Source organism: Lycorma delicatula, chromosome 12 (genome assembly GCF_047948215.1).
Source record: "Lycorma delicatula isolate Av1 chromosome 12, ASM4794821v1, whole genome shotgun sequence".
Classification (NCBI taxonomy): Eukaryota; Metazoa; Arthropoda; class Insecta; order Hemiptera; family Fulgoridae; genus Lycorma; species Lycorma delicatula.
Window position 1 is genome coordinate 1,394,837 of NC_134466.1, and position 22,582 is coordinate 1,417,418.

At 34.1% G+C, this 22,582-nt stretch overlaps 1 protein-coding gene across 2 annotated transcripts in view; it reads right to left on the reverse strand.

Annotated features, from left to right (window-relative positions):
* The window catches only part of LOC142332983 (growth hormone-regulated TBC protein 1-like), a 79,664-nt gene extending 58,599 nt beyond the window's left edge, over nucleotides 1-21,065 (reverse strand). For both annotated transcript variants that reach the window (XM_075379743.1, XM_075379742.1), the window contains exon 1: nucleotides 19,676-21,065. In XM_075379743.1, the coding sequence (XP_075235858.1) occupies nucleotides 19,676-19,719 (44 nt within the window). In that variant the 5' untranslated portion in view covers nucleotides 19,720-21,065. The remainder of the gene's footprint in view (nucleotides 1-19,675) is intronic.
* Nucleotides 21,066-22,582: the final 1,517 nt, after the last annotated feature.

Below are 22,582 nucleotides of genomic sequence, written 5' to 3' on the forward strand. Positions count from 1 at the left end.
GTGAACTGTAAATATTTATTTATTACAATCGGTGAACAAAAAATTCATATTTTAACCAACTATGTCATCCTTCATGAGAAAATTGATAAAATAATGAATATTAATTGTCTGACATTTAAGGATTTACAAATCTAAATGTTATCAAATTTCAAAATTTTATTATTATGTCATCAATTTTATTTAATGTTATCAATTTCTTGGTTTGTTTCCTAGCCATAGTGTTGAGTTCTAATTAATAACAGAATTGCATTGTACAATATTACTAAATGAACAAAGAATACAATACAAAGAGAATTGACAAATTACAAAACAAAGAGTCTGCAGAATTGAACTCCTAAATATATCTGAAATAACAGAATTTCTATTCGGCTCTTTTATTTATTATTTTATAGTTTTATTTGAACAACAGTACACAAAACGACAAAGTTACAGTAAACAACTTTTAAAATCAAATTATTCCATTATATCCAAAATATTTCAGAGAATAGAATTTTGGAAAGTAAAGGATATAATGATGATTGCATAATTTTTTGGTGGATAAATTTAGTTAAAAAAAAGAAATTAATAGTTTCTAAATTTTTTAAATTTTGATTTTTTGAGGTTGATATCAAATTAAAAAATCAACAATCTGTGAAACCTTTATTTGATAGAAGCCTCATTTGAATTTTATATTTTAAAAACATATTTTTGTTCAGTTTATATTGTTAGGTATTCCAGTGAAAAAGGTAATTCAATAAAAATCACGAATAAAATTATGCATATATATATATATATATATATATATATATATATATATATATATATATGCATAATTTTGTATATATATATATATATATATATATATATATATACAGAGTTATCATAAAAGAATGGCGCGGTTTCAGTAATTCATAGGAAGATTGTAGGCAAATTTGTAGATGTTATATTGGTATCCCTGAAAGACTCCAACCCAAAAGTTTGTTTTCAACAGTTGTAACTGCAACGTCAGTTCTTGTATTGATGTTGCGGTGAGTTTAGCGAGTTTCTATGTTCTCTGATAAAGACAAAGCAAAGTGTGTTTTAATGATGGCCGAATTAAAATCCGTAATTTTAGTTCAACGTGCGTTTCGACGTGAATTCGGAAGAGATCCGCCACACAAAAATAACATAACGCGTCGGTTCAAACGATTCGAAGAAACCGGATCGGTTAAGAAACAGAAATCAACCGGCAGACCGAGTGTACCGGACGAAACGGTTGAACTAATTAGAAGTCCTGGGAAGTCCATCTCCCGTCGAAGCGTCGAATTAAGTATTCCAAAATCAACAGTTCACAAAGTTTTACGTAAAAAATCGAAATTACACGCTTACAAAATCCAGATACTGCAGGAATTGAAACCCGATGATGGTGTAAAACGTTACAATTTCGCTGTTGAAATGTCGGACAGAATAAGTGAAAACGAATCATTTTTAGACGATATAATTTATACAGACGAAGCTACATTTCATGCGAATGGATGCGTTAACAGACACAATTCACGAATATGGGGCTCTGAAAACCCACACGCAATTATCGAGAAACAACGCGATTCGCCTAAAGTTAATGTTTGGTGTGGTGTGATGAAAAATCGTGTAGCAAGGCCTTTCTTCTTTGCTGAAAAAACAATTAATGGAGTCGTGTATCTTGACATGATAACCGATTATTGCTTTACTCAGCCGGATGAACTCGAAAACGTTCATCGACTTCATTTCCAACAAAACGGTGCTCCCCCGCACTTCGTGCGTCGGTCATGGACGCTTTGAACGAAAAATTTGGAGATCGATGGATAGGCCGGCAAGGACCCGTACTTTGGCCCCCGAGGAGTCCAGACCTGACACCTTGCGATTTTTTTCTTGCAGGAGAGTAGATATGGGTGACCGCCTCTAGCGCAAATTTTTGCATCAAATCTCCTCCTTTCTTTTTCCTGTTTAGCCTCCGGTAACTACCGTTTAGATAATTCTTCAGAGGATGAATGAGGATGATATGTAATGAGTGTAAATGAAGTGTAGTCTTGTACATTCTCAGTTCGACCGTTCCTGAGATGTGTGGTTAATTGAAACCCAACCACCAAAGAACACCGTATCCACGATCTATTGCATCAAATCTAACCTAAGAAAATCTAACAAAATTGCATCAAACCTAACCCAACTGCAAGTATTTTACAGACAAATTCACATATTTCGCACTCTTTTGCGAGCATCTTTTTCCAAGTTAATGAACAGGCGACTTAGTCCAATTCTAGAGAAAAGTTACATATATGCAGCATTTACAAGCAAAATCCACAAATTTCACACTCTTTTGCGAGCATCTTTTTTCAATTTAATGATTCTTTATTGTAAATATTAGTGAACATTTGCAAAAACAATTTCATATATGTGGAATGTAACAAAAAAATAAAATATGTTCAACGTTAAAATAAATAAACATTATATTCAATGTTAATGTAAATAAAGATTTTCAAACAGCTGGCTTGATGATAAATGTATCTATATATAGGTCATTCATACGAATAAGTAACAGATTATTGTCTCTGACCAGTCGAACCAAAACCCTTATCATTACGTTCGGTTTCAACTAATGTTTCGCTTTCCGTCCACGATATGCGTTTATATTTCGATATTACCAATTGAGCGATGCTCAATCCCCTTTGCACCGTAAATTCTTTATCGCCCAAATTTATAAGACCGATTTTAATTTCACCGCGATAATCAGAATCGACCGTGCCCGGTGAATTAACAACTGTAATGCCTTAGCTAATCGCCATACCCGATCTAGGTCTTATTTGCGCTTCGTACTTTTTAGGCAGCGATGTAGCAATGCCAGTCGCGATTATTTTTATTTCGTCCGGTTTTAAAATCGTATCGATCGTTGAAACTAAATCTAAACCGGCGCTTTGTTCGGTAGCGTATTTAGGAAAATCAACGAAATTATTCAATTTCTTAATTTTAAAAACTTCCGTTTGAAACGTCTATATTTAAAATAAATAATTCAATGCAAATAATCTATTTATTTATCTTATATGTCTCTTCAGATTTGCGGGACATTGCAAAATACATTAAATCTGTTGATGAAACAGCAGGTTTGATGATAAACGTATCTATATGTAAGTCATTCATACGAATTAAATAACATAGAGCGCGTGCAAGATATCATGGGGATTCCCTCGTTTGTAGCACTGACCTCTGTTCGCACATGCGCAATAGCATATTTCACTATATAAATACAATATTATACAGTACTTTATTCAGTTATTATATAGACGCTATGTATTGTAAACGTGTACGTTTAGACGATGATTGCGCAACCGCTAAAAAGCGAGCCAGATTAACTATCTGTGACGCGAATTGTTTCACAATTTTAGAAAATGCGTTTATAAATAATTTAATCACATATTACTATAAAAATGAAGATGAAACAGATACAGATATAAATTTATTAGATTATGAAGATGAAACAGGTAAAGATATATATTTATTTTTAAACGGTAAAAAAAATTGCGTTCTCAACATCTTAAAATCACAGGTAACAACAGATGCTGTAAAATTGAATATATTGTTAGAATGTACATATGAAAAAAGTCGGGGCGACCAAATCGATAATCAAGACATTAATTTTAAAACTAAAAGTACACCGATATATAATTGTAATGATTTAGATAAAGTTATAGACGAAGCGTTTGAAAAAATATTAGCCGAAGAATCCGAATTTCAAGCTAAAGGCAGTGGTTGGTCTTTAATCAGTATCGACGGTTTAATGTTGCGTATAAATAAATTTAAACCGTTACTCGGTTCTTCATATATAGCCTTACCCGATTAAATAAAACAAAAAAAGGCTGTGATTAATGTTAACAATAAAGACATACTGCTTTAAATGGGCTATTTTATCGAAACACGTAACCAGTCGTGACCCACAACGCTTAGATAAACGTTATACTGTTGATTTAAAAAGTACACATGACTTTAGCATGTTAAAGTTTGCAGTCGAGATAAAAGATGTTTTTTTTTGTTTTTTTTTTGTCTTCAGTCATTTGACTGGTTTGATGCAGCTCTCCAAGATTCCCTATCTAGTGCTAGTCGTTTCATTTCAGTATACCCTCTACATCCTACATCCCCAACAATTTGTTTTACATACTCCAAACGTGGCCTGCCTACACAATTTTTCCCTTCTACCTGTCCTTCCAATATTAAAGCGACTATTCCAGGATGCCTTAGTATGTGGCCTATAAGTCTGTCTCTTCTTTTAACTATATTTTTCCAAATGCTTCTTTCTTCATCTATTTGCCGCAATACCTCTTCATTTGTCCCTTTATCCACCCATCTGATTTTTAACATTCTCCTATAGCACCGCATTTCAAAACCTTCTAATCTTTTCTTCTCAGATACTCCGATCGTCCAAGTTTCACTTCCATATAAAGCGACACTCCAAACATACACTTTCAAAAATCTTTTCCTGAGATTTAAATTGATTTTTGATGTAAACAAATTATATTTCTTACGGAAGGCTCGTTTAGCTTGTGCTATTCGGCATTTTATATCGCTCCTGCTTCGTCCATCTTTAGTAATTTTACTTCCCAAATAACAAAATTCTTCTACCTCCATAATCTTTTCTCCTCCTATTTTCACATTCAGCGTTCCATCTTTGTTATTTCTACTACATTTCATTACTTTTGTTTTGTTCTTGTTTATTTTCACGCGATAGTTTTTGTGTAGGACTTCATCTATCCCGTTCATTGTTTCTTCTAAATCCTTTTTACTCTCGGCTAGAATTACTATATCATCAGCAAATCGTAGCATCTTTATCTTTTCACCTTGCACTGTTACTCCGAATCTAAATTGTTCTTTAACATCATTAACTGCTAGTTCCATGTAAAGATTAAAAAGTAACGGAGATAGGGAACATCCTTGTCGGACTCCCTTTCTTATTAGGGCTTCTTTCTTATATTCTTCAATTGTTATTGCTGCTGTTTGGTTCCTGTACATGTTAGCAATTGTTCTTCTATCTCTATATTTGAACCCTAATTTTTTTAAAATGCTGAACATTTTATTCCAAAAGATGTTAAAAAATTTGAATCCGTCAACAATGTTTCTATAAATGTATATACGCTGGCAGGTAATGATGAAGTTAGACCTTTAAATGTTTGCCAAACCATTGAAAAACCAAACCGTTTTGATTTATTGTATTTAAAGAGGTAAATACCTCTTTAAAACCTATTTAAAGAGGTTTTGTATTTATTGTAACAAATGAAGAGGTATTGCGGCAAATAGATGAAGAAAGAAACGTTTGGAAAAATATAGTTAAAAGAAGAGACAGACTTATAGGCCACATACTAAGGCATCCTGGAATAGTCGCTTTAATATTGGAAGGACAGGTAGAAGGAAAAGATTGTGTAGGCAGGCCACGTTTGGAATACGTAAAACAAATTGTTAGGGATGTAGGATGTAGAGGGTATACTGAAATGAAACGACTGGCACTAGATAGGGAATCTTGGTGAGCTGCATCAAACCAGTCAAATGACTGAAGACAAAAAAAAAGTATTTAAAGAAAGATGATGTTTCACACTATCGCTACATAAAAGATTTTTCACGATCGGTTAGGTCTCGATTAACGAAAAACAATCACGCAATAGATGTATGCAAACGTTGTTTTACATTCTATTATAAAAATAGAAATAGCGAAGATAGAATGAAAGCCCGTTTAAAACGCTGTATTTACAATGAACCGGCACATAAAGACACCAAACCTAGGTGAAAATATAATGAAATCTAAAAGGTACAAAAATCAGTTTCCAATGCCTGTTGTAGCATACGCCGATTTTGAATCCAACGCCGTGTCATACAAAATCATATAGTTATACAACCCGTGTCCACGAACCGATGAGTTACTGTTTGTATTTCGTTTGTCACGAATCGGTTTTCGATAAAATAAAACAAGTCCTCCCACAAGAACCTGTGCTTTATAGAGGCGAAAAAGCGGCTGAAAATTTCATAAATGTTCTATCCGATCTCGCGAATCAAGTTGCCGATGAAATGATACACGTTGCAATGACGCCTCTTTCCGTCGATGAACGAAGAAAATTCGACAACGCTAAACGGTGTGAAATGTGTAATGCAGGATTCGGTTTACATTCCAAAAAAGTTCGCGATCATTGTCACTTAACCGGTCGTTATCGAGCCGCGTTATGCAATTTACGCAGACAAGCGTAAAATACGATACCGATATTCATTCACAATTTAACCGGTTACGACTTGCATTTCATTATAAGACAGCTGGATTACGATAAAGAGGATATAAACATAATACCTAAAACCACCGAAAAATATACAAAGTTTACGAAACGGATGTCTGACGTTTTAAGCGTAAAATTCGTAGACACTTTTCAGTTTATGGCCTCGAGTTTGGAAAAATTAGCGTCCAATTTACCAAAACAATCATTTAATCACAACAACACTTTGCAGCTGACGATTTACCAACGGTCACGAAAAAGGACGTGTACCCTTACGAATATACAGATTCGTGGTCGAAATCGGATGAAACACAGCTGCCGTCGAAAGAAAAATGTTACAGCTCCCTTACCGATTCGCATATTGACAACGATGAATGTGAAAATAGTACGGGACCATTTTAAATGTAAAACGTCGGGCGAATACAGCGATGTATATTTAAAATGCGATGTGCTATTGTTGGCTGACGTTGTCGAGAATTTCAGATCCCTATGTCTACGAGAATACCGCCTTGATGCCGCGCACTATATTTCAGCACCCGGTTAAGCTTTCGACGCCGTGCTATATAAAACCCGCGTTGAATTGGAACCGTTCACAGACGTCGACATGTAAATGTTTATCGAATCGGGCATCAGAAGCGGCATTTCAACTTGTGTGCAAAAACATGCTGTATCAAATAATAAATACCTCGAAAACTACAATCCCGACGCCCCTAGTAAATATATAGCTTACGTTGACGCCAATAACTTATACGGGTTCAGTATGAGTCGGCCTTTACCATACGGCAACTTCAAACGGGTGGATAAAGAGCATTTATATACAATTTTAGATTCTATAATGAATCATCCTAACGATGCGGATACAGGCTATATATTCGAAGTCGATGTAACGTATCCGACAAACTTGCACGATTTGCCGTTTCTACCGGTGTCGTTAGCCCCCGCCCGGTTCTGTAGAAAATTATTGACCGCTCTCGACGATAAAACAAACTACGTCTCCCACTATGTAGTGCTCAAGCACGCTATAGCGAACGGGTTGATTGTCAAACAAGTGCGCAATATATTGCCCTTTGATCAGAAAGAGGCTCAAGAGCTATATAGATTTGAATACTGAAAACGGAAAAAGAGCCGCGAACGATTTCGAAAAAGACTTTTTCAAGCCGATGAACAATTCTGTGTTCGGTAAAAGTATGGAAAACGTAAGAAACTACAAGAATTTTAAACTGTTGACCGACGAAATAAAACTGAGAAATTTAATCGCGAAAACCACCTTTATAGACGGCATAATATTCAAACAGTCATTAGTCGGCGTACAAATGGCCAAAGATACGGTGCATTTAAATTAACCGATTTATGTGGGCTTTACGATATTGGATCACAGTAAAACCGTAATGTACGATTTTCATTACAACGTTATGAAGCCAAAATACGGATCGAAAATCTCTCTGCTGTACACGGATAAGGATAGTTGCATCTACGACTTTGAAACCGACGATTTTTACGCCAAAATGGGAAGTGATGATCTGTTTCAACATTTCGATACGTCAGATTATCCGAAAGACCATCCGAATTATTCTGTGAAAAATAAAATAATTACTAGGTAAATTTAAAGACGAAGTAAACGGAAATCAAATCGTTGAATTTAGCGGATTGAGATCGAAAATGCACACGCACGAACACGAGCGCACACACAAACCCGCACCCAGAGAGAGAGAGAGAGTGAGCGAGAAAGAGTAAGAGAGAGACATGGACTATTTACTGTACATATTTATTATCACACGCACGCACACGAGCGTACACACACACCCGCACCCAGAAAAGAGAGAGAGAACGAGAACGTGTGAGAGAGAGATTTTGATTATTTACAGTACAAATTCATTATCACACGCACACACATGCGCGCGCGCACACACACAGCAAGAGAGAGAGAGAGAGGGAGAGAAAGTGTGAGAGAGACATTGACTATTTACTGTACATATATATTATCACACGCACGTACACGCGCGCGCACACATACCCGCACCAAGAGAGTGAAAGACATGGAGAGAGAGAGAGAGAGAGACATTGACTATTTACTGTACATATATATTATCACACTCACGTACACGCGCGCGCACACATACCCGCACCAAGAGAGTGAAAGACATGGAGAGAGAGAGAGAGAGAGAGAGAGAGAGAGAGAGACATTGACTATTTACTGTACATGTATATTATCACACGCACGTACACGCGCGCGCACACACACCCGCACCAAGAGAGTGAAAGACATGGAGAGAGAGAGAGAGAGAGAGAGAGAGAGAGAGAGAGAGCGTGAGAAAGTGTGAGAGAGAGACTTTGACTATTTAATTCTTTCTTTTTCCTGATTAGCCTCCGGTAACTACCGTTTAGATAATTCTTCAGAGGATGATATGTACGAGTGTAAATGAAGTGTAGTCTTGTACGTTCTCAGTTCGACCGTTGCTGAGATGTGCGGTTAATTGAAACCCGACCGCCAAAGAACACCGGTATACACGATCTAATATTCAAATCCATGTAAAAATATCTGGCTTTACAAGGACTTGAACGCTGTAACTCTCGACTTCCAAATCAGCTGATTTGGGAAGACGCGTTCACCACTAGACCAACCCGGTGGGTTTTGACTATTTACTGTAAATATATATGTATTAGTGAATTGACATATACGAATTCGCTCGAGCTAGTATGTCGAGAACGGTTGGACCTAGATGCGCGGGACTAGGACCTAACGTTTCGGGTGGTCGCGAAGTCTCAATCCATTCCAGCCTTTCAAAATCGCGTTAAAAATGGCCTAGGGGACTTTTTATTTAACGAAATGTATGTCCGAGAAATCTTGTTTCTTATGTAAAATATAAATAAAATAACATCAGCTGTCAATAATTAGCTATCACAACTATAAAAAATTAAAAATCCACAACACCCCCTGTCGCTGAGAGTAATGATGACCGATTGATGCAGAACATCATTATAAATTTACAGCGTTAACGGAGTAGCTGTTAGATTGTAAAAACCAACAATGATTTTGAAGTTTGAACAGTAAAGAATGATCGATTAACGATACAACACCCATATCGATTAATGTAATGATGACCTACATGACGTCACCGATCAGTTTTATGTATAAAATAAAATCATCATCGATACGGTTAAATTTCACGATGAAAGAGTGGATTCACTGAGAATATAGTAGTAAAACGGTGGTTCCCTTTTTAGTTGAGAAATTATTGTTAAATGTAGTCGTGCAACAAAAACCTGTGTTTTGCTATGTATTTTGCAGTAAATGCCCTCTTTCAGTGCGAAAATTTAACTATAAAGAGGGGGTGATCTTGGAAAATATAGCACGAAGTTTAAACTTCACTCGACTAACATATTCTGGCCGACCAGTCCTGAGAAAATCAATTTCAAACCTCATGTTTTTATACTACTGTCTAAAACTTATCTAAGTAAAGTTTTTTGATGTAACCCACTACTGGTTCAGAGGGTGGAAAAAATGGGGTTTTGAAATAAAAACTATACTTACCTTAATAGGCACAGTATCGAAACCGTTTAAAGTGGTCGTTAGTCCTGTAAACATTACCTGAAAAATCGTTTGTCTGAAACAATTTTTAATATAACCAACTCTTACGGCAAGGGATGAGCAAATTACTGAAATTTTAAAACGGGGCTTGTCGTATGCTAAACATGTGAAACCTTTTTTCATACGCAACCATTGTATCGAGTAAATTTGAAATTTTCTTAACTTTGTGGAAATTTTTTTATCCCCTCCTAGCACCGTAAAAACTTTTTTTTAAATTTAATTATATGGATTTATTAATAATTATTAACTTCTGATTGTAAAAAAAAGTTTTACAATAATTAATAATTCAATAATAAGATTAAAAAGAAAAAACTTAAATATGAAAAATCAAGTTATTAGTGAAATAACATTTCATGTACTTCTCTCATTTAAAAAAAAAAAAAAGGAAATGAAGTTGGATTCGAACCGATGTACCTTCCTCTTGTAAGAGTCAAATATTTCATTAATTAAATTTTTATTTCGTTATAATTCTGGAACCGATGAAAATAATTACCGCTTATGATATATCGATGAAAACTTTTCGATGATGGCTTATTACTGCGGTTAAGAAAAACTTCAAAATTCAGATGTTTTGGATTTTGGGCTTTTTTGAACGCTTTTGGTCAAGTCGATTGCAATCAAAAAGAGAGGTGCACAACTAGATGTTATAACGGTCCTAAATCCAAAATTTCAACATTCTACGCCTAATCGTTTTTGAGTTATGCGAGATACATACGCATATACTACGCACGTATAGACGTATAGACCGAAAATGGATTCAGGGATGGTCAAATAAAAATTTTCGTTGAAAACTGAAATTTTTCACGATCGCTATACTTTCTTTTCTTCATACAAGGATGTGAAAATCGAGAATTTATAAATAACAGTTAATTATTTTAATCTGTAACTGATCTCTGGTTATTGAATTCACCGCTGTAACGATTCGATTTCGCAGATGTTGAAGAGTAAAAGGGCTTAATTCGTAAACCAACCGAGTTGGTCTAGAGGTAAACTCGTCATCGCAAATCAGCTGATTTCGAAATCGAGGGTTCTAAGGTTGAAATTCTAGCAAAGGCAAGAATAAATATTATACGTATTTGAATACTAGATACCGGTGTTCTTTGGTGATCGGGATTCAATTAAAACCACACATCTCAGGATCGGTCGACCTGAGGCTGTAACAAAAATACATTTACATTTATACTTATCATCCTCTGAAGTAATATCTAACGGTGGATCCGGAAGGTAAACAGAAAAAAAAGATAATAACCCTGAAGTAAAAGGTTACATATATATATATATATATATATATATATACATATATATTTTTTTTTGTTTATATTCTAATGTCGACAAATTACAAAATTGAATTATAAACGAGTGTTCCGGTCTACAGTAATAAAAAATATCATTATTACATTTGTTATTTAAAAATTAAAGAGATAAAACATTTTATTTAATAGAACGTAATAATATTAAAAACGCTTTTCTTATGAAAACAAAATTTAAAAAAATAAATATGAATAATATACGTGTAATGACACGGTTATAATAAATTATAATATGAAAATCAAATTTAAATTTAGTATTATATTATAATACAATACGAATAGGATAGGGCAGCTTACACTTTAATATCAACGCATCACTGTATATTTAAATGACTTGAAAAGAATGACGTGATATTTAATAATTAAAGGTCCGATCTTTAATATAAACGAGGTCATGGATTTAAATGGACTTTTATTCAAGATCTTTAATAATTAAAAATAAATTATTGTTTTTATTTTTATGTATAAAACATCTATTTTTCAAACCGAATAAATTATCCAATTTTAAGGGGTTGTAAATGGGTAAAACTCCCACAAATTACGAAATAGTTTATTTCATTATATTTTTGGACAATCTAACGTTTTAGATAGATTTCATAAGAGTTATTGTAACGGGTACCATGATTAGACTTCCGGAAAATTTCGACCTATCTTCGCGTTTCCATCCTCCAGACACCAAAATCACAGTCACCTCAAAAGTTTTATATATATATATATATATATATATATATATATATATATATATCACTTTCTTGTGGACACGACAACTGCCGTAATTTTCGCCATCACTTTCAAACTGGTCCCATAAAAAAATTCAACCCAAAATCTCGGTCGAGTTCGTTAGCGCCAAAATCGGACCATGGGGGTAGAAATGGGTGGATTTTTCGAAAAAAAAAACAGAATATTGCTATAACGTTTTTATTAAGTAAAATATCGAATCGTTTAAAGTTCCTATTATTCTTTGGATAAGAATTTAGAACATATCGAAGTAAAGTCTTTTGATATCACTAACCATCGGCTCGGGGGGTGAAAAAATGGGATTTCGAAGACAAAAAAATCATACCCCCACCCCTTAAGAGGCGTTGTATCAAATCTGTTTAATGTTCGTTAGTCCTCTAAACATTACCTAAAACATCCCTTACGGCAAGGGATGACCAAAATGTTGCTGAAATTGTAACAAGATGGGCCCCTGTCATGTATTAAATATGTGAAACCTTTTTCACATGCAACCATGTCGTATCGAGTAAATTTGAAGTTTTTAATAATTTTAAGATGAAAATACTACTTAGCACCGGCGAAATCTACCTCCCCCATGCCGCAAGGCGATTTTTCATAAATGAAATCTGGGGCCGGTAAGAGTTTTGTAACAAATTTTTCTATTTTTTGCTTATTGTATGAAATGCTTGAACGTTGTTTATTATCTATTATTGTATATTACATATATTTAACGTATTTTTTTTTAAAGAAAATTCTAAATTAAAAACAGATTTTGATAATAGAAATTTTGTGTGTTACCCTTTTTTGATATCGGTATCGTTTTTTTAAAACAGTTTTATTTATATTACAGAATTTTTTATTTTTTGAGCGGAAGAAATATCTTCGAGACTCTTATTGTATGGTTTACAATTTCATTGTAATTTTTTCTGGATATTAACTACTAAATGGGAAAAAGTTAGTTTTATACATTACTAGCAAACCCGGCAATGCTTTGCTATTGCTATATATATATATATATATATATATATATATATATATATATATAGAGAGAGAGAGAGAGAGAGAGAGAGAGAGAGAGAGAGAGAGAGTTTAAATGAACACAATTGAAAATTTGATAGAAAAATTAAAAACTGAACTTCACAAATTTTACCTTTCCCTTTTCCCTTCCAACTTCTCCCTTTCACCCTTCTCCCTCAGCCCTCTCTCAGTTTCCATTTTCCCCCTTTCCCGTTTACCCCTTTTTCTCTTTCCACCTTTTCCCCTTTTGCCCGCGCGTAAATCGGTCCATTAGTTTTTTTTGTCTTTAGCGGACACATACGAACGCTTTTATATATATAATAAAAAAGTCTGTATATTTGTTTGTTTCGTAAATATTTCGACACCGGCCCCACCTAGCGGGTATAGTTTTTGCAAAAATATTTCTTTTCACGTATCTAATATTCATATTCTGAATATGAACCAAATCGGTCCGTAAATATAATTTTTCTAAATATCTCAACCCCAGCGCCATCTAGCGGGTTCATTTTTTGCAGAGATAATTCTTTCCGTGCAACTAACATGTATTCTGAATACTAGGCAAATCAGACCGTAAATGCAATTTTTCGAAATATCTCGACGCCAGCGCCAGCTAGCGGGTCCAAACTAATTCAGAAACCTTCCCTGGCATGCGTCCAACCGTTACCCAAAGTTTCATCGGTATCGGACGAACGGTTTAGGAAGGCATATGAGACATACATACAAACATTCATTTTTATATATATATATATATATATATATATATAGATTACACCCCTGTTCTATTCCATGTTATTGTTATAAGGGCAAAATTAATTTTTAAGATGTTTTCACAACTACTGCGAATTATACATAAATATGCTTTTCTTATTTTTAATCTTCTTGCCTACAGTAAGATTTCAATATTTCTTTTTAACTTTCCGGGTATGTGTAAAAGAAATTTAAAATTTCTACTAAAATGTTTCTTTTTGAATTTCGAAATAATTTTGGGGGAAAATTTTATAATACAAAACCTTTATATTTTTAAAATACATAAAAATAAGTAAAATTTTCGTTAAGTCTAAGACATGACCCGAAATCACGTCAACATTTAAAATTCCCTTAAAAGTGAATTCTAACATAGGTTTTCCTTCCCCTCCAATACTTGATTTTAAATATATGTCTTCCTTCTTTTCTTTTTCTATTTAGACTCCGGAACCACCATAGGGTATTTACTTTAGAGGATGATATGTACGAGTGTAAATGAAGTGTAGTGTTGTACAGTCTCAGTTCGACCGTTCCTGAGATGTGGGGTTAATTGAAACCCGACCGCCAAAGAACACCGGTGTCCACGTTCTAGTATTCAAATCCGTGTAAAAATATCTGGCTTTACTAGGACTTGAACGCTGGAACTCTCGACTTCAAAATCAGCTGATTTGCGATGATGAGTTCACAACTACACCAACCCGTAGGTTTAAATCTATGTCTGGTGAAACTATTCGCCCCGATTTCTGCTCTAAAGGTAAAATAATACTATATTTAAACTTGGGACAAAATTAAACTTTATATATGATGTTTGACCTGGAATTATTCAAGATCTTTAATAATTAAAATGGATTAAAATCATGGATCTAGCAGTTAATGATGTTAAAGAACAATTTAGATTCGGAGTAACAGTACAAGGTGAAAAGATAAAGATGCTACGATTTGCTGATGATATAGTAAGGATTTAGATGAAACAATGAACGGCATAGATGAAGTCCTACGCAAGAACTATCGCGTGAAAATAAACAAGAACAAAACAAAAGTAATGAAATGTAGTAGAAATAACAAAGATGGACCACTGAATGTGAAAATAGGAGAAGAAAAGGTTAAGGAGGTAAAAGAATTTTGTTATTTGGGAAGTAGAATTACTAAAGATGGACGAAGCAGGAGCGATATAAAATGCCGAATAGCACAAGCGAAACGAGCCTTCAGTAAGAAATATAATTTGTTTACATCAAAAATTAATTTAAACGTCAGGAAAAGATTTTTGAAAGTATATGTTTGGAGCGTCGCTTTATATGGAAGTGAAACTTGGACGATCGGAGTATCTGAGAAGAAAAGATTAGAAGCTTTTGGAATGCGGTGCTATAGGAAAATGTCAAAATCAGACGGGTGGATTAAGCGACAAATGAAGAGGTATTGCTGCAAATAGATGAAGAAAGAAGCGTATGGAAAAATATGGTTAAAAGAAGAGACAGACTTATAGGCCACATACTAAGGCATCCTGGAATAGTCGCTTTAATATTGGAAGGACAGGTAGAAGGGAAAAATTGTGTAGGCAGGCCACGTTTGGAGTATGTAAAACAAATTGTTGGGGATGTAGGATGTAGAGGGTATACTGAAATGAAACGACTAGCACTAGATAGGGAATCTTGGAGAGCTGCATCAAACCAGTCAAATGACTGAAGACAAAAAAATAAATTAAATTATGTAAAATATCTATTTTTCAAATCGAATGAATTATCCAGTTTTAAGGGGTTGTAAATGGATAAAACCGCCAAATTACAAAATAGTTTATTTTATTATATTTTTGGACAAATCTATCTTTTTTTTAAATATAAAAAAAATATTTTTTGGCCACTACGAGGTGATAGTTATGTACCAAATATCATCAAAATCAAAAGTAAGGATGGATTAATCATTTGTTAGATTAAAATGGAATATCCCAGGTAAGTTTAAATATATTTATGCAAATTATTATATATTTTGTTGTTGAGTACAAATGTAGACTATTAAATATTATTTTTTAAGGTAAGGTAATTAAATTTTATTATTTCTAATTTGTTAACTCCAAAGTACACTTGAATGATATGTATTTTACAAAAATAACATACGAGAAGCAATATAAAAGCAACATACACAGAGTGATTCAGGAGTATGAGGCAATACTTTGACAACTCATTCTAGAGGCAAAAAATAAGAAAAAAGTTCATATAAACATAGGTCCGAAAACGCTTCGTTACAGAGTTATACAGGATGACAAATTTCGCCCGAGTTTCAGTTCCTCCGGATAAATTAAGGCTTTCTGAAATTCTGGGAAGGTCAAATTCAATTGTTTCTTATTTTTCGATTTCCCAGCTCAAAAACCAGGTTCCAGAACTGTTAGTTTCTAAGATATCCCATGTAAAACGCCAAAAATAGGGTCAAAAACACATTTTTTACATTGTTAAATTGGCAATAAATCATACATTTTTTAAACATAAATTGTAGAGAATTTAATTATAAGAAGATTCATGTAAATGTGAACAAAAAAAAATAAAATTTTAAACAGTCGACTTTTGTTAACAACAAAAGCGACGAAAACTTAGAAGAAAATTTTACAAAAAAAGAAATGTGAAATGTGTAGGAGCTCCATCAAGTTGGTAATACATTTCAATTCGTTTTGCTAATGTGGTATTTTCCAGCAATATAATAAATTCATTACGTAAAAATTTAACATAATTTCTCCCTGTTACACGATGTTGTAGTATGAAAGGACCAATTAATTGGTCGTCTATGATACCGCATCAAACATTCAATGAAAATCGTTGCTGGAAATTTTTTTCACTGTAGCATGTGGGGTTTCATCAGACCACCGATGCGCATTCCGTGTGAGTAAAAGTAGCTTCATCCGAAAATAGTCTTCAGTCGTTTGACAGGTTTGATGCAGCTCTCCAAGATTCCCTATCTAGTGGTAGTCGTTTCATTTCAGTATACCCTCTACATCCTACTTCCCTAACAATTTAAACGGAAAATAGTATAAACGGAATTAAAAGTCGATTCCTATTAACCCATTGACAAAACTGCAGCCGGCTGGCGTAGTCACCAGGCTGGAGTAACAGTTTTCTGACATTTTTACGATAAGAATTCTACGTAATGCTGCAAACACGATTGATCAGCGAGAGGTTATTTAACACATCACCGCAATTAACTGACAACAATGAGTAGTAGTATTTAAACAAATTGTGATGAAAAAAATTAGTGTTGCAGACTTGTTTTCCTTAGGTCTAAAATTATTGTACCTACTAGACACATCTGTTTTCTTTTTTTGTGTTTTCGTTGTTAATAAGATTCCATATGTTTAAAATTTCATTTGTTTTCTGTTGTCATTATTTACATTCAATCTTCTTATAATTAAATTCTCTACAATTTATCGCCAAATTTAACAACGTTATTGTACGTCAAACGTAAAAAAATGTGTTTTTTGACCCTATTTTTGTCGTTTTACACGGGATATCTTAGAAACTAAGAGAGATACAGTTCTCGGACCTATTTTTATCGATTTCCCAGCTCAAAAACCATAAGAAACAATTGAATTTTACCCTTAATTGACCTTCCAAGAATTTCAGAAAGCCTTAATTTACCCGGAGGAACTGAAACTCGGGCGAAATCTTTCATCCTGTATAACTGTAACGAAACGTTTTCGGACCTATGTTTATATGTACTTTTTTCTTATTTTTAGCCTGTATAATGAGTTATCAAAGTATTGCCCTATCCTCCTGAATCACCCTGTATAATTCCCTAATATTTTTAAGGTGTATCAAGTATCAAACTCTTCTATGGAATTAGCCAATAATTAGCTTGTTTAAGCTGTTAATTTAAAGCCTGTTTTAATTTAAAATTAATAACTATTTAAAAAAAAATATTAATCGATGTAACCTGAGTTTTTTACTGAACACTTTTTTATATTCTTTTCAGAAATTAATTTATGAAAATTTAACCGAGAAAAAATTGATAAACTTAAAAAACTTTTTTAATATTATAAATAAAGAATAAAACTGCAAACAAATTTTGAAAAGTCGAACAATTTAAATTAACACTATACGAACCACAACGTTATTCACATATTATAACAGATGTAATGTTTAAAATAAACATGAATTCTGAGTATGCATATATGCTTCAACAAACATTACACTATTAAAAAACAACGTTGTGTAATTATAATAGTCTTTCTTATTGCTTAATAAGCAGGTGCTGCTATCTGTTATAAGAATGGAAAAAATTGTTCTCAATACTTAGTTAATTTATTTCATTTTGATAAAAATCTTTCAACATAACTAAAAAAAAATTAAATAACAGAGTCCGACATATAAATCTGAGATTTTGTAGTAATTGTTATATTGGCACCACTGTCAATGAGTGTTGTACATCGACAGCCCTATTCGTGCTATTTCAGTAGCCAGTATGTCGTGGTCGGGTGAACAACAAGCGTTCGCGATCGAAGCCTATTTTAAAAATGATGACTGTTGTAATAGCGTTTATTTCGCATTTCAATTTAAATCGACACGCGTCTGTTCCTAATAGGAATACGATATTGTTGCGGGTGAAGAATTTAAAAATGAAACAGACAGGACGAAAACGGACTGTGAGAACGCCTGAAAACATTAACGCTGCATGGTTAGTTGTTACGCGGTCTACACGACGTTCTGCTGCGCTAGCCGTTTCTGATCAAAGACGTTAGTGCAGTAACTTAACGCAAATGATCGGGCGTCTCGCAAAGCGGCTTGCGAGGTAATCCTCGAAAATGTCCACCAGGATGCCGTTATTCTTATAAGTGACGAGGCGCATTTTCATCGGTCAGAATTTCTGAATAAACAAAATTACCTTTATCGGGCTTCGCATAATCCACGGAAAATTCTTGAGAAACCACTTCACAGTCTATATGTGGTGTGCGGTTTCAAAGTTCGGCATAATCGGCCCGTATTTTTTTGAGGCGTTAAATCGCAGAGTAACAGTAACATCTCATCGATACGTAAACACGTCGAAGGAATTTCTGCGACCGAAACCGAATGACTTTCAAGGACGTGAAATTTGGTTTCAACAGTACGCTGCCACCGCCCGTACGGCGAAAATCGCAACGGATGTTCTGCGAGAAACCTTTCCTGGACGTTTGATTTCCCGGTTTGACGACATTCATCGGCCGGCGCGTTCACCTGATCCGGCTGTTTATTATTTTTTTTCTGCGGGGGTAACTCAAACGTAAAGTCTTCAGTAGTCGACCGCAGTCAATCGCTGAACTCAAGGAGGCTATTCGACGAGAAATTGCCAAATTTTAGAATGAGGTTAAGCGAGTGTGTGAGGAGTAATGGAAAACTTTGGAAGACGTAATATTCAAATAAAAAACAATATATGTAAGCAATTTACTATAAATTGCAAAAATTGATCTTTAGTTTGATATATTAAACGTTTTAATAGTACGAAACAGTTTAATTATTATCCCTCAAAAATCGTCAGGTTTATATGCCGGACCCTGTATTAGTTTATATATTGTGGAATCGTTGCTTCTGAGCACAGATAACAAACCTTCACTGTACCTCAAAAAAAATATTACAGTTTGGAAGACAATGCCAAATTAATTGAGTACATCCTTATGTACCGCGTATAAAGAACAAGCGTTTTTTCCAAATTCTTTAAGCGCTAATTTAAAAATTCATTATAATAACGATGCGCTTTAAATTGGTGAAGAGATTTCTTAACCGGTTTAATAATTAATTTAAAACGGTCACGAAAGATTAATAAGGCTGTTTCTTATAAACCGAAATATTATGTTGAGTTTAACAGTTTTGTTGTCTATTTTGATCAGAAACACTTCTCTGAAAAATCATATTGAATAACTTAACTTCCAGCGGAACATAAAAATACTAGAATATCAAGATTAATTAAGAGTTCATCAGTAAAGTACCGGTTTGAGAAATAGAAATGATCGAGAAGGAAGAGAGACCAAAGAATTTACAAAAAAAAAGCAGAAATAAAAAAATTGTTTAAAAATACTTTTTTTTAATTAAAATCACTCTCTTTACATTTTGGTAGTGTGCTGGAGACTTGTAAGATGAAATGCCCGCATACAAGTTTCCCTTTCAAATGACTTTGGAATATAATAACAAACAATAAATCAAATGCTTCTGCCAAATCTATTCCTTTCTTTATTTGTTAGTTCAGTCGCTTTATCAAAATTACAATCGGTTAACATTAAAAAGATGACCTCAATCAAGCGATGTAAAGAAGCGGTCGACAGTTCCTTCTGGTAGATATAGATATTTTTAGATTTTAAAGTGTTATTTGTCTAAAAGAATTTAAATGTACGATTCAAGGAGCCTTTATTAAAGTTCACGTTTCTCTTTACCGATATTTTAACTTTGCTAAATTATACAGAAGTATCAGTCTGTTAGATCTCTGCTGATGTGCTTCTCTCAGAGGCGTGATGCTAGAAAAATGCTCATGAATAAAGTACTTACAGAAAAGATATATTTTTAATTGGAATGGAATGGAATGCAAAGTTGGCAGGAGTCTATTACTCCCTACTTTATCGCAGAACCTGGACAGAGTCCCTTGCTGCTGGATCATTCTAATCGGGCTTGTTTTTAAAAGGGTTATTTTTTTAATCTCGGATCTAATTTTTCAAGTTTTGTCTATTATTATTTTAGTGAATTTAAGACGGATTTAATTGCATTCCAATCCGTTGTTAAACCGGCGTTATCGAACCCATTTCATGGGCCGACCGCGGAAGGCTAGGCTTATAAAGCCTGTCCTCCCGACGTAATTCCCCTTCAGACCGTCCACTGAAGTCCTTTCGGTGCTAACTCTTTAATAGGCTAGCAGGAATACGCCACAACGAGGCACTAGCTATAAGGAGGGAGCAATGCGTCCCCTTTTCCGGAGGAGTCGCAATTGCTGGGATATTTTGTCGTACTGTAAGTTTTTTTTTTAAATTTAGACCGCGTTTTTGTTTTATGCGCGACTTACCGTGTTTGACGTCTTCAAACTATATAACTCGCGACCCCGGAAACGCGTCTGACGCACTATTCCGTTTATGGCTCATGCGATATGGAGGCCCCTAAGCCTGGTTTGTCGATTTTCGGCTACCGCACCGCACCATCACGGTGGTTCGTCCAGTACGGCGTGAGGCCGCTTCCTTACAACTCTCGTAGTTGGGTCCTCTCGGCAGATGTCCCGAAGATGACTGTGTTCGGACACAGCCGCTCTCCCGAACAGTCTGCGCGCCTGCGCCACCCCCACCTCGGACACGGATTGAAATCTCGCATCAGATCGGAGAGTGGCGTTCCTGACGAACCACGGAGCTCCAAAGATCGTCCGCAACGCGATGTTTTGGACTATTTTTAATTACAAACTATTATCTTCTGAAATTTTATTACCGATAAATGTTTCAGTAAAACATCAAAGAATTGCTGCCGCTTTCTTTTCATGTTTTTAAAGTATACTTTACTGCGAAGATTTCAAGTTGTAAATTGTAATAATGTAATTTAAGAAAATGACAAAATATCGTAAGTTTTTCTTTTTAGGTTCATAAGAATAACGTGTAATGATGAATATGTATTATTTTGTCGATTGTAATTTATAACACGATTTTTATTCGTAGTTAAAAATTAGTATTAAATTACTTTGCTATAATGAACCTCCGATGAAATATTTGCTATAAACATTTTTTGTTTTGAGTTAAAAAGAAAAACTTTTCATCACAATTTTTACGACTTCAAATCATTGTACCAAAGGATATAATATACAGAACGATTCAGGAGGATAGGGCAACACATTAATAACATTATTTTATGCGACGATACTAAATATTAATGTACAGTAAGATTTTTCCACGCCCAGAGTTGTACAATGAATGCGATTATAAAATTTGAATTTCTGCATTTAAACATACATTTAAGTATACAAATTACAATTAGTTTTTGAAAAACGGTGACTCATGGAGGTAGCAACGTTCATCGTTTATTGCTTCTTTCATCTATAAAAAAATTCATATTTCAATCCGATACTTTTAAAATTACACGTTTCTGGGAACAGGTGAGGGGAGATTTTCCATAGGGATCTAATGTTTTAGGGTGGTTCTGCAATATTAGTAGGAATTATAAATAATTCCAACTGTTTTTGCCGTCATCGTTAATAAACATAATTCATTATGCCGACAAATTGTGAATAGAGTGGGCATCCTTGAACTAGAGACTGAAGAGCATTTTTAGATAATTTTTTTTTTAGTATTGCCTGTTGTCAAATCCCTTTCTCATTCGTTCCATTATCCCTTTATCTTTAAATCTGTATTTTCCAAAATATTTTCTGGGTTTTAAGTTGATGTCCATCGGATCATCATCTGAAAAGAAAACAAACGTTTGTTATTATGTCACTGTGTATCGATACTCATTATTCTACTAATGGTGGTGGGTGTGTTGTTACAAACATAAAATAAATCCAGTAGGATTCTTTAGAAATAATATTTTGTTTTTCATGTAATTCTGTTTCATTTCCATTCCACAAACATGCGAATGAGGTTAGATTTTTTCTTATATGAATATTTTTGAAGAGCAACTTCAAGTAGGAAAAATTATTTATGTTGCAACAGACTTATGGAGAAGATAATATGAACCGTACATGATAAGAGCGATACGCCTCGCTCTTAAAAAATTCATTCAAATGTAATCAACCGTCGAGTGAAATTGTTTCAATGATTGCGAGTACATCGCATGAGTTTGTAACAGCTTTAGAAAAACAGTTTTACTTGGAAGCGTTGCAGTTATCGAAGGAAAGATGTATGAGGGGCTGCATTATGACAATCCTCTCTTGCTTTTAATGACCCTTATTCAGGAACGTTTGGTAATGAACAACATAATTGTTCATTTAATTTAGGACTTGCTATCTCCAAAAATAAATGCCATCCTGAAAGTAATTAATTCTAGATAGAAGAG